The sequence below is a fragment of the Amphiprion ocellaris genome, chromosome 8, assembly GCF_022539595.1.
Source record: "Amphiprion ocellaris isolate individual 3 ecotype Okinawa chromosome 8, ASM2253959v1, whole genome shotgun sequence".
Taxonomy (NCBI): Eukaryota; Metazoa; Chordata; class Actinopteri; family Pomacentridae; genus Amphiprion; species Amphiprion ocellaris.
In genome coordinates, this window is record NC_072773.1 from 835,510 (window position 1) to 849,823 (window position 14,314).

The 14,314-nt window shown below is 42.4% G+C and overlaps 1 protein-coding gene across 1 annotated transcript; it reads left to right on the forward strand.

The window, feature by feature from the left end:
• Positions 1-456: 456 nt before the first annotated feature.
• gpr37l1b (G protein-coupled receptor 37 like 1b) lies at positions 457-13,592 on the forward strand. The gene is made up of 4 exons (XM_023293626.3): positions 457-1,694; positions 7,406-7,714; positions 9,388-9,762; positions 11,337-13,592. The coding sequence occupies exons 1-4, from the start codon at positions 1,068-1,070 to the stop codon at positions 11,508-11,510; spliced, it is 1,485 nt and encodes a 494-aa protein (XP_023149394.1). The 5' UTR covers positions 457-1,067; the 3' UTR covers positions 11,511-13,592.
• The last annotated feature ends 722 nt before the right edge of the window (positions 13,593-14,314 follow it).

Below are 14,314 nucleotides of genomic sequence, written 5' to 3' on the forward strand. Positions count from 1 at the left end.
CAGATAGTAATATTTTGGATAGGATAATCCTTTAAAACTATAAGTTCTTAGACAGAAAGCAGTATTTGGATGGAATAAACTTTAAAACGTCAAAGTATTTGGACAAGATGAAGTAGTTTGGACGTAATAAACCCTTAAAACTATACATACTTAGACATAGTGGTATTTTAATGGAATAAAATATGTCGACACTGATTTTATAGCAGTTGAAGTTCTATGAATAATAAAGAAAACCAACAGATTAAATGTTTCAGTGAGTTTAAATGTGCAGCAGGGGGCAGCAGCAGCTCTGAGGTTATCAAAACTGTGTGTGTGTGTGTGTGTGTGTGTGTGTGTGTGTGTGTGTGTGTGTGTGTGTGTGTGTGTGTGTGTGTGTGTGTGTGTGTGTGTGTGTGTGTGTGTGTGTGTGTGTGTCGTTGTGCTTCCAGACAAAAGCTCCATTGGGCCGTGCAGCAGAGGGCTGCTGGTTCCCAGAGACCCTCCAGGACGGACGCCCAGTCGCTCTGCCGCCCGCAGCCCAGACACAGCAGCCCCGACACGGACACGGAGCCTTGCCCTGCCGCCCCCTCTGGTCCTCCTCTGGAGCTCCGACCTGTGTGGACTACTAATGGACGGGAGGAGGCTGATCTGAAGAGGAACTCTGAAGAGGAAACAGAAGAACTTTATCTGTCTGGACCACAGACCTCCAGGACTGGATGTCCTCAAACATCAGGCTGTCTGCTCCATCTGGGAACTCTCCTAAACTTTGCTTCACATTCTGGTAAAATTCTGCAGCTTTGAAGGTAATCTGAACATTTTTACTGGAATTGTTGAATGAACCGAACCACTGGTCCGAGATCAGTTTAGCTGAAAAGTGACGGGAACGTTGCTAACGTCCAGCAGATCATTTTGTTCTGGACTTCTGGGACCTTCTGTCTTCGCTGCTGGGATTTACCCTGAGAGGTTCTGGTCTGACCCTGAGAGGTTCTGGTCTGACCCTGAGAGGTTCTGGTCTGATCCCGAGAGGTTCTGGTCTGACCCCGAGAGGTTCTGGTCTGACAGGAACCTTCCAGAAGAAGTTCTGCACCATGTCCTGGTCTCTGGGTTTGTTTCTGCTGCTGTCTCTGATGTTCTTCACAGAGGCGAAGAGCGTCGGTCAGCCGGACGCCAAACTGGAACCTCTTTGGAAGAAAACCCGGGATGCCGAGCAGAGTCTCTCCGTCCCTGAGATGCTGGACCTGGACGTGGACCGCCACCGCCGGTTGAGCCGCGGCGCCGACGAGGACGAGCAGCAGTCCACCTTCAGCCACTCCTTCGAGAACGACTGGGTCACGGCGCCGCAGGTCACCGAGTTCAGCAACGGGACCAGAGTGGCTTCAGGAAGTGAAGACGACATCCGCGGCAACGTCTCCGACCATGAGGCCCCGGGACTCTTCAACCCGTTCTACCCGCTGGCCGACGGCTCGTATGCGGCCTACGCCGTGCTGTTCCTGGCCGGCCTGGTGCTGGCGGTGGGCGTGGTCGGGAACATGGCCGTCATGTGCGTCGTCTGGAACAACTACTACATGAGGTCCGCCTGGAACTACCTGCTGGCCAGCATGGCTTTCTGGGACTTCCTGGTCCTGGTGCTGTGTCTTCCTGTGGTGGTCCTCAACCAGCTCTCCCATAGGAGGATCCTTGGTGACATCACCTGCCGCATGGTGCCTTATATGGAGGTGGGTGGGGCTTGTTGTTTAAATAAGATTGTGTTGATTTAAGACTCAGGTTTGGTCCTGAAGGAGACCTTGATCCTCTGAGGACCATGAATCTGTTTTAGTGAAAACAGGAAGTTTTGAGTTCTTCTGTTCAGACATAAAGTGCACAGATAGATGATGATTAGCTGGACAGTATCACCGAACCTGTCCAGATAATCAACATCACTCAAAACCACTGCATCAATAAGAAGACATGATGAACGTTTTTGAGTGAACAGGAAGTTAGTCCAGATGGTGGTGCTGCAGGATCAGTCAGGATGTAATGACCAGAGAGGGTTTATCAACAGAATGATGGAGAGAAGAAGAACGATCTGGAGAAGAACAGGAGATAAAACAATGGAATCCTGGAGGCGTTCACTGATCAACATACTAAAATATCTTCAGAAAATGATGCGTTCACTGACCAACTTACTAAATAGCTTCAAAAAACAATGCGTTCACTGACCAACTTACTAAAGTATCTTCAAAAAAATGATACATTCACTGACCAACTTACCAAAGTGTCTCCAAAAAACGATGCGTTCACTGACCAACTTACTAAAGTATCTTCAAAAAATGATGCGTTCACTGACCAACTTACGAAACAGCTTCAAAAAATGATGCGTTCACTGACCAACTTACTAAATAGCTTCAAAAAATGATGCGTTCACTGAACAACTTACTAAATAGCTCCAAAAAGTGATGCGTTCACTGACCAACTTACCAAAGTATCTTCAAAAATGATGCATTCACTGACCAGCTTACTAAAGTATCTTTAAGAAATGATGCGTTCACTGACCAACTTACTAAAATATCTTCAAAAAATGATGCATTCATTGACCAACTTACTAAGGTATCTTCAAAAAATGATGCGTTCACTGACCAACTTACTAAATAGCTTCAAAAAGTGATGCGTTCACTGACCAACTTACTAAATAGCTTCAATTTCTCGGATTAACAAACTGATCCGTAAAGCTGGACAGGTGGTTGGCTGTCAGCTGGAGACATTTGTGACAGTGAGGGACAGGAGGACACTGGACAAACTGCTCTCCATCATGGACAATCCTGCTCACCCACTCCACCGGACTGTAGAGAGGCAAAGGAGCTCCTTCTCCAACAGACTCTTCCAGCTGCGCTGTCACAGTGAGCTACAGGAGCACATTCATACCATACTCTATACAGCTGTACAATAACTCCCCACTCTGTGATAGATAGATAACTCACTCATTTATGTCTATACTCGTGTGTAAACTGGCACTGCATTATAGTTACCTGTTCCATATTGTACATAGTGTAAATTCCTAATATTATTCCTAATTCTTCTATTTTGTAAATGTGTACATATTCCATATTTTTCTATATGGATAGTAACTACCGGTATTCTGTTTTTACTTTTTACTAATTAGTCTATTCTTTATTATATCCTACTATTGTATAATTCTACTTCTCTGGTCTATTTAAGATTACTGTTCTGAGCTACTGTGACAACAAAATTTCCCTTGTGGATGAATAAAGTCTAAGTCTGATGATGCGTTTACTGACCGACATCTAAACAGCTTCAAAAAATGACGCATTCACTGATCAACTTATGAAAGTATCTTCAAGTGATGCGTTCACTGACCAACCTACTAAAGTATCTCCAAAAAAGGATGCATTCACTGACCAACTTACCAAAGTATCTTTAAAAAAAGATGCATTCACTGACCAACCTACTAAAGTATCTTTAAAAAAAAAATGATGCATTCACTGACCAACTTACCAAAGTATCTTTAAAAAAATGATGCGTTCACTGACCCGTTTACTCCAGGAAAAGGTTCTCCACCGATGGTTACTTCAGTGTAAAACACCAAATGCTCATTAAACTGTTCTGAAGATGTTTCTGGGTTCTAGAAGTCTCTGACAATCTGGATATAAAGATACATTGTCTGCTAAAACAGATTTTATTCAGTTTCCCAAGATGCACCTCTATGTCCAAATCAAAACAAAGACATTGTCAGATCTGGAACCGGACTGTTTTGTTTCTTTTGGTCAGACGTTGGAGCGTCTTTAGGACAGTGATGGTTTGTTAATATTGAACTTTTAGAGGAACCAGAGGAAGAACTGAGGCTGATGGACTCCAGAGATATTAATATAAACTTTGTTCATACGGATCCTTTCAAAATAAAGTTGTGCACAAACAGGGAACTAAAACTAGAAATAAAAATGTTTAAATTAAAGAGGAATCCTTCAGGTTACTGGTGTTAAAGTCAACCTGCGGATCTTCATCTAGTTAGCTACTAACCAGGTAGTAACCTCGTTTGTTTTTAACTATCAGTGTTCATCATTAACTCAATGGTTCTTCATTTAATCTCATGTTTGTTCTCATATTAACTTTATTAAAGTTGTTGCTGCCGTTTTTATGCTTCGACAGGAACAAACTTGAAGATGTGTTTGTGGATTTGAAAGCTCTCAGTGTTTCTGTCCATCAACAACAATCTATTAGTTGCTACCTACTGAACTAATCAACGTCTGTTTAGATAAACACTTCATCAGTTTGAGTCAGTAAAAAAAAACAGATTCTAAATTCTGTGATTTCAGCTCATTCAGTCAATATTTTCTGGTTCTTTCCTCTCTGACGTTAAGCTGAAGCTCTTTGGACTAAACAGACATCTGAGGAAACTCTGATCCCCATTTTTCATTATTTTCTGATATTTTAGAACCAAACAGCTGATTGGTTCATCCAGAGAATAACCAGCAATGGTGATGTATATATATATATATATGTGTATGTATATACATATATATATATATATATATATATATATATATATATATATATATATATATATATATATATATATATATATGTATATATATATATATATATATATATATATATATATATATATATATATATATATATATATATATATATACACATACTCCGCTGAGTGCTGGATATTAAAGATTGTGATTAAACTTCCATAAAATAATATTAACTGACAGTTTTTATTTTAGTTGTAGATCAATGTGTAAACATGCTTAAAGCTAATATGCTAAATATTTGCTGGTTTTAGCAACAAAATGTGAAGTTTTGGACTTGTTTCTTTTTAAATTAAACAGTCAGCGAGTGAAAATACTTCAGACTAAAATAATGTAAAGATGAACCTGTTTAGATTCCACCTATTTTTTTAAACCCAGTTTTAAATCTGGTGTCTGCTGATTGATAAAATGCAGCAATGATTGGTTCACCTAAGATCAAGACCAGATCTCATCTTTCAGACCATAAATGAAACCTCTAACTTGTATAGATGTACAGAAAGATTGAGGTTTAGTATAAAACAGTTAAAAGACACGGTTTTATACAGGAATTCAGTGTTTAGCTGACCTGTCCATCCACCCAGACCTCCTCCTGCTGGCTACTGATTTTCTGTCAGCAAAGAAAAGTCCATCGCTCCCTAAAAGCACAATAACAAACAAAGAGAGATGATTCAGGTGAATCGTATCAACGCTGACATGAGGTTGTAATAATTATTAAAATAATGGATCAATCCTGGAAGTCTGCTGATGTGAAATTTTCCTCCTGTCAACATGAACACCATCTGTTTGTTATTGTTTGTGTTCAAAAGCTTTTTGTGATTTTCGACTCGGTAACATCAGCATCAGTTAAAAATATATCAGATTATATGGCTTTAAAAGCAAAAATACAACAGCCATCCATTTTTTGATGTCTTCAGTGCCGTTGAAAAGGAAGTAAATCTCAGCTAAAATAGAAATGGGTGTCGTCTGCATAAAAACTGAGGTGGTTTGAAGTTAGCAAACCTTCAGGACCTTGAGTTCCTCTTGCTGTCAAAAATAATGGAATCCTGGAGGCGTTCACTGACCACCTAATGAAAGTACACTATATTGCCAAAAGTATTCGCTCACCCATCCAAATAATCAGACTCAGGTGTTCCAATCACTTCCATGTCCACAGGTGTCTAAAATCAAGCACCTAGGCATGCAGACTGCTTTTACAAACATTTGTGAAAGAATGGGTCGCTCTCAGGAGCTCCGTGAATTCCAGCGTGGAACTGTGATAGGATGCCACCTGTGCAACAAATCCAGTCGTGACATTTCCTGGCTCCTAAATATTCCAGAGTCAACTGTCAGCTGTATTATAAGAAAGTGGAAGTGTGTAGGAACGACAGCAACTCTGCCACCAAGTGGTAGGACACGTAAACTGACGGAGCGGGGTCAGTGGATGCTGAGGAGCATAGTGCCAAGAGGTGGCCAACTTTCTGCAGAGTCAATCACTACAGACCTTCAAACTTCATGTGGCTTCAGATTAGCTCCAGAACAGTGCTTCAGCAGAGAGCTTCATGGAATGGGTTTCCATGGCCCAGCAGCTGCATCCAAGCCATACATCACCAAGTGCAATGCAAAGCGTGGGATGCAGTGGTGTAAAGCAGCCACCACTGGACTCTAGAGCAGTGGAGACGCCTTCTCTGGAGTGACCAATCACGCTTCTCCATCTGGCAATCTGATGGACGAGTCTGGGTGTGGCGGTTGCCAGGAGAACCATACTTGTCGGACTGCATTGTGCCAAGTGTAAAGTTTGGTGGAGGGGGGATTATGGTGTGGGCTTGTTTTTCAGGAGCTGGGCTTGGCCCCTTAGTTCCAGTGAAAGGAACTCTGAATGCTTCAGCATACCAAGACATTTTGGACAATCCCATGCTCCCAACTTTGTGGGAACAGTTTGGAGCTGGTCCCTTCCTCTTCCAACATGACTGTGCACCAGTGCACAAAGCAAGGTCCATAAAGACATGGATGACAGAGTCTGGTGTGGATGAACTTGACTGGCCTGCACAGAGTCCTGACCTCAACCCCATAGAACACCTTTGGGATGAATTAGAGTGGAGACTGAGAGCCAGACCTTCTGGTCCAACATCAGTGTGTGACCTCACAAATGTGCTTCTGGAAGAATGGTCAAAAATTCCCATAAACACACTCCTAAACCTTGTGGACAGCCTTCCCAGAAGAGTTGAAGCTGTTCTAGCTGCAAAGGGTGGACCGACGTCATACTGAACCCTATGGATTAGGAACGGGATGTCACTTATGTTCATATGCCAGTCAAGGCAGGTGAGCAAATACTTTTGGAAATATAGTGTATCTTCAAAAATGATGTGTTCACTGACCAACATACTAAAGTAGCTTCGAAAATGATGCGTTCAGTGACCAACATACTAAAGTATCTGTGAAAATGATGCGTTCAGTGACAACTTATTAAAGTACTTTCAAAAATGATGTGTTCAAAAGCTTTTTGTGATTTTCGACTCAGTAGCATCCGCATCAGTTAGAAATATGTCCGTTTTATGGCTTTAAAAGTAAAAATGCAACAGCCATCCATTCTTTGATGTCTCCAGTTCAACAGGAAAAAAATCTCAGCTAAAATAAAAATGGGTGTCGTCTGCATAAAAACTGATGTTGTTTGAAGTTAGCAAACCTTCAGGACCTTGAGTTCCTCTTGCTGTCAAAAAATGGGATCTTGGAGGGTGCTAATGGAGCATTTCAGTCCATATTAAAGACACCAGAGATGATCGGACCAATGAGACTTTGGTTGGGTGAAAGCATTCGGACCAGCAGCACCAGAAATGACATCTTTAGATTAGGTCTTTGCTATGAACATCTCCTCCATTACTCACTGACAGACGTCTTGGTCCTCTTCCTTTCAGGTCGTGTCTCTGGGCATCGCCTCCTTCACCCTCTGTGCTCTCGGCATCGATCGTTTCCACGCCGCCACGTCTTCATCGCAGCCGAAGGCTCGGCGGGTGGAACGCTGCCGCTCGGTGCTGCTGAAGCTGCTGCTGGTTTGGCTGGCTGCCCTGCTGCTGTCCAGTCCAGAGATCTTCCTCTGGCAGCTCAGCCAGGCCGTCTCACCGTCCACCGGTCGGCTGGTGGACTCCTGCACCATCACACCATCCTCACCGTTATCCCTTTACCTGCCCGACTCCCTGCACTCGCTGCTGCTCAGGTACCACCAGGTGAGACTGAACAACACAACTCACAAAACGAATACAAAGAGACACAAAACGACCACAAAAAGACACAGAACAACCACAAAGAGACACAGAACGACCACAAAGAGACACAGAACGACCACAAAGAGACACAAAACGACCACAGAGACACAAAATGACCACAAAGAGACACAATTTGACCATGAAAAGACAAAAAGACCACAAAGAGCCACAAAAGGCCACAGAGACACAAAAGAAACACAAAGAGACGCAAAATGACCACAAAGAGACACAAAAAGGCCAGAGACACAAAAGAAACACAAAAAGACACAAAGCGACCACAAAGAGAGACAAAAAAACACAAAAAGACACAAAATTACCACAGACACAAAACAACCACAAAAAGACATAAAACGACCACAAAGAGTCACAAAATGACCAAAAAAAGACACAAAAAAGGCCCCAAGACACACAAAACGAGCACAAAGAGCCACAAAAAGACCACAGAGACACAAAAGAAACACAAAAAGACACAAAACGACCAAAAAAAGACACAAAAAGGCCACAAAGAGACACAAAGCTGTCTACACCACCTTTTAGTCACAGGAGCTTCAGGTGAAAACAACCGGACTTTCTCTGGAAGATGTTTCTAGAAATGTCTTCCAGAGAAGTCCAGTTGGTTTCTCCTGAAGCTCCTACGATCTCCAGGACCTGGATGAGTTTAGCAGCAACGGACACCATGACAAAGACTTCTGAGGAGGTTAATGACCTCCAACCAGAGCTGATGGTATCAGGATGCAGTGAATTCTTTGAGAGCCTTGAACCTGAACCTGTTTGGCTGATGAAACTAAGTAGGTAAATGAAATAAATTCAGAAATTAATCAGGATATGAACTCCACTGAGTGCTTCAAACATGGATCCCAGTTCTCTCTTTAGTGACTCTCTGTTCCTGAAGGAGGTTCTACAGGGTTCTACAGGAAGTTCATGTTGCTCACATTACCAGGAAGTCAACTTTATTGTCAGTTCTTCCACATGTACAGGAAGTAGACGGGATTGAAATGTTGTTTCTCTCAGGGTGTAAACATGTGACACATAGCAGAAAGATAAAAAGACAAAGACTCCAAGAATCAAGCAGTGTGATGGGTGGAGTAAAAAGCACTGGATGGATGGATGGATGGATGGATGGATGGATGGATGGATGGATGGATGGATACTTTATTAATCCTGAGGGAAATTTAAGACTTGCACAAGGAATCAACATGAACACAGTCTGGGCAAACGACACCATAAAGAAACAGTTTAGCTTTTCTACAGGCACATGAACATGTTACATTAGCATGAGTTACACGACGTTTGTTTCACAGTGGTTTTATCAGTTTCTGAGCAGCCAGTTTCAGAACAAACTTCTTATATTTTCATGGTCAAAGTTAAATCATGGAAATCTACTGAGTCCATTTGGTTCCATGAGTTCAGTCACACAGTAATACAGTAGTTTGAAATCATAAAAAGCATTTAATCCCAACATTATTTTAATTTTGTAACAGCAGCGAAAAGCTGCAGCTAAGACACACCATCCACCATGTTGTTTGATTTTCATCTTCATTCACTGTCATTTTTAAAGGAAAAGGTTCTTGGGTTCCTCCAGAGGGAACCCGGTTTCCATGTGAGTCTGTTGAACTTCCTGTTTGTGTCTCCAGGGCCGGATGTGGTGGTGTTTCGGCTGCTACTTCTGCCTCCCTGTCCTCTTCACCATCCTCTGCCAGATGGCCACCCGCAACGTCAACAGTGACTCCAGCTCCGCCCAGAAGAAGCAGCGTAGCCACGACGACCGCTCGTCCAATCAGAAGCGGCAGCAGCACCAGGCGGTGGAGCGTCAGCTGAACTGCACGCTGCTGGCGCTGGCCGTGGTCTACGGCATGTGCGCTCTGCCCGAACACGTGTGCAACATCACGCTGGCCTACACGCACATCACCGTCTCCGAGGACACCGCCGCCATGCTGGCGCTGTTACATCACTTCCTGCTGTTCTTCAAGTCGTCGGTGACACCGGTGTTGCTGCTGTGTCTGTGTAAGGTAGGTCCAACCAGAACGTCTTCATCTGAAGACCAACACTGGCAGGAAGTACGAGTCAGTCTCTAGTTTTTGGTAAAGTTCAGGATAGTAGACTAGATTCTTGGTAAAGTTTTGGGTTGCAAAACACTCCCAGACTGTGTTCATGTTGATTTTTCTAACTAAAAATCTACAGTCTATATATCAACACTCAAAAGTTTGGGATCATCCAGACTATTTCATGTTTTCCATGAAAACTACCACTTTTATCCATGTGCTAACATAACTGCACAAGGGTTTTCTAATCATCAATGAGCCTTTCAACACCATTAGCTAACACAATGTAGCATTAGAACACAGGAGTGATGGTTGCTGGAAATGTTCCTCTGTACCTCTATGGAGATATTCCATTAAAAATCAACTGTTTCCAGCTACAATAGTCATTTACCACATTAACAATGTCTACACTGGATTTATCATTAATTTCATGTTATCTTCATTGAAAAAAAATGATTTTCTTTCATAAATAAGGACTTTTCAAAGTGACCCTAAACTTCTGAATGATGGTGTATCTTCTCACTGGAACAACAGACTCAGATATTTAGTTTTAAACCAGCTGTAACTTTACATGACGTCCACTTGGTCCAACAGCTGAAGCCAGAAATCATCTTCAGGTCAGTGATGATCTTTAATAAATCCAGATGAACAGGAATAATTACCTCAGGCAAAACTAAACTTCTATGTTCACCTCACTGGGGTCTTAAAAGACAAACATGATTTCATTCACATCATGCAGGTGAAAGATGATTAAAGATTTTACAGTCAAATGGACTGAAAGCCTCATGCAGCAGGTTTATAGATGGTTTAGAAAGCAGCAGCTACTTTCAGATGATGGGATAAACCAACCATCCATCCCAACTAAAACACCCAACAGTTCCTCCCAGGATGCTGATTGGTTCGAGCAAAACTGTTCAGCTTGAAGCTTCTAATGATAAATTCTAGGAAAATCATCATCTCAAATATTCGTGTAAGAATCCAGCTTCCTCCTGTGAGGTAAATGTTCTGATTCAACCCAACCAGAGAGAAATAATAAGAAGCTCCTGACCTTCAGTTTTCTGGTGGAACGTTTAGTCAGGGAAAAGTGTTTCTGTAATCAGCTGCTCTGGACGATAGATGCATCGCTGTGACACCAGTGATGTTTGTAAATCACCGTTTTTAGGCCTTGAGTTTGGTATTTGGACGTATTGGTCTTTTAAACCAAAAAGTGAGTCCCTAAACCTTAGAACATCTCCTATTTTATCGTCTATGTTCCTCTAAATGGGACCATGACTTCCAAAATAAGCACTCAGCTGTACTGAAGAGTCATTAAACTAGTGATTAGGATCAATAAACTCATCAGGAAACTGTTGACTGATCCAGTGAGGAGCAGGACTTCAGAGGTTTCTTCAACATTTCAACTAGAGAAAGTTCTGTTCTGTGGGTGTTGATGGTTCTGTAGATGACTAGTCCAGTTTAACTCATCTGACTTCCTCAACCCCTCTGGAACTTGTTGTTGGATGGATGGATGCAGTTAAAGGTCTTGTTTCCGTCTGTTTCAGGCTCTCGGTCAGGCCTTCATGGACTGCTGCTGCTGCTGCTGCCAGGAGTGTCAGCCAACCACGGCTCAGGGCTCGCCAGGCTCCGCCCAGGTCAAACTGAAGGCAGCCAATGAGACGTCCATCTTCTTTGACAAGGCTAAAGACACGTCGGCCATCTTGTCCATCTCCAGCTAGAGCCATGAATCTTCTCCTTCTCTTAGTTCTCATTAACACATCAGTTCCTTTCCTCCAACGATAGCATCTCCTCTCTGTCCATCTCCTTCTCCTCCTGAACACCTCAGGATCTTCTTTCTTTCTTTCTTTCTTCCTTTCTTTCTTTCAGACCTGTGTTTGTACGATGTGGACTCAGTGTTTCCCTTCAGTCTGTGCAGGACTTCCTGTTTAATCTCTAGAAGTTAGAAGAGTTGCTGTTCTTGCACATCCAGCTGTTGTAGAGCAGGAGGCGGTTCCAGGACTCTCTGGACAGACTCATCTCCTAGACCTCCTGCTCGGGATGCAGAGTAGATGGAAAACCCCGGACGTCCTCTTTCTTCCTTAGATGAAGCTGTGAAGCTCAGTGTTTTTATGTGTTCAATGGAAATGTAAATCAAGTGAACTTAGGGCAACCGTTTCAATGCAAGACGAGTCGGGTGGAGGAGGGTTGGCTGCTGCTGTTGGACGCTACTTCAATAAGAAGTAGGCTTGATGTGGGGCTGATCTTTAGCCAAACTCGTGTTCTGTGTGTTTAAAACATGGAAAACATCTTAAAATGAGTTTTTATGTTACAATTTGCTGGTGAGTTTGACTGTTGCACCGCGACAGCTCAGCCCTGCATCGACCTATTTCTGGGCTAACAAACATTGTGTGAAGTGAATGAGACAGAAATAACCTCCATGAACCTGGCTGAGGATCTTCATGGTACCTGCAGGATGATTTAAGATCCAGTCAGAGCTCTATTTAAAACAGAAACACAAATTAATTCCTCAGAACACAGAAACAGCAAAATTAGAAGAAAGTAGATCTTCTTCATGATAATTTCACCCTGACATCAATGGATCTTACAAAGCTTGGTCGTGGTCAGTTGATCCACTGTGGAATCAGTTTTCCTGAGCGACAGATAAATCTTCTGGCTTTCACAACACAAAGAACTGTTCTGAGATCATCCGGCACTCGAACCACAGTGGTGGAAAACAAGTATGATATTCTACCACAAAACTAAAATCCTGAGAAGATTCAGGAAATTGATTCCCTGACAGCTGTTTTACAACAGTTTCTTCATGTGACAACACTAAATAATGTCCAGGTGGACCTTATAGTAGATTTCTGTCTGGACCTCATTGGTGCATCTAGTCCTGGATTTCTGAAGCGCAATAAAGAGATGCAGGTTATAAACAGCCTTTTAAAATAATAATAAACTTTGAGAACTGATTTGTCGTCTGCGGGGCTAAATAATTAAAGTTCCTGTGCTTCTAGACTATCTAGAGTTCTTTTTTTTTTTTACCAGAACTGGTTTGTTTCAGATTTTGATTTGGATCTAGAACCGTTCTGAACATCTCCACCAAAAATAAATAAGAACCACATTAGTTTAAAGAGGAAAATAATGACAAACATCCCCAAACCAAACGTTTTCTAACATGTCCTTGTTGTTGAAGTAAACTTTGGCAACAGGATGTTAAAAGTTTATAGATACATAAACCAATCCACCGTCTTGCTTCTTCTATTAATTCTTTAGATCTGTGGTGAATCCATCAGTGACTAATTAGCAGAAGAAGGATTCAGGTGAGGTTATTTCTGTCTCTGACTTGAAGCGATGTTTGACCAGCAGACTCTGGTTGTTGTGTGCAGCTGAAACATGAACGTTTGAACCAGTGTGAAGGAAAATCAGGGCGTTGTCGAAGGTTTCTGTGGTTCTGTGAAGGATGCGGTGCTTGATGAAGCTACTAATCCATCCTAAAACGATGTTTCTAAAGATAAAGAAAGTGTTGAAGCAGTGACGGGAGGCTAACAGGACTCGAACCCTCGACACTGAGGAGGTCTCCATGTACAGGACGTTTAAACTGTAGTTTTAAGAGGATTAATGTCTTTAACACACTCAGACTGTCGATCAACTAGAACAAACAAAGCAACTGAAGATATGAATGTAGCTTTTTTAATGCTAGATGTACGACTAATGACATCTTTGTATGAAGGGAAGCCAGCTAGCTTGTATTTTATGTCACAACCATGCCTTTGTAATGTTCGATGTCACAGTGTTAAATTACAGCGAGTCAGAGCCGACTGTGCCTTATTGTCTCCTCAGCCCAGAGTCTGCACCGACAGACTGTAGAAACTAGTCCCACTAACCTCCAGTCCACACTGAGAACATCCAGACTGGTGCTTCCTGCATCGACTGACTGCAGCTCCAACAAACCAAGAGGTCCAATCTTTAATCATCGAGCTGAACAGGACGATCACTTTAGACTAAAATCCAGACGAACAAATTTACACAAATTTACCCAAATTTACCCAAGTTTACCGTGCCGTCCATGAGCCAAGACATTATGACTGTGTCATAGTTTCTCTGATGTTTGTGATGTGCAGGTTAGGAAGAAACGTCTGTTGACACTGACTTACTCAATAATATGTTTATTATAAAGAAGAACAGCATCAGTCAAAGACAGTCTGGGAGAATTCAGCCAAACGAACCTCTCCGAACCCCAACTGGAGGTCCCTTTTATATGCTCTAAACAAGGAGGGCAAATATGCAGTCACAACAAATAGTTTCAGCTAAAAGACCAAAATAGCAAACAGAGGGCCCTGTCAATCTTTCTCCTAGACCCAAGAGCCCTGTCACTCAATATCTTGGACATAGGTACCCTAATAAGGGTCCCTTCTAAAAGGAGAACGCATTCCATTGTAATAGACCATACCTCCCAAGTTCCATATGATAAGTAACACATCAGATACTACAACTGCTAATAGGTGACCGAGGTGAGGGTCTGGATATATAAACAGGAAGC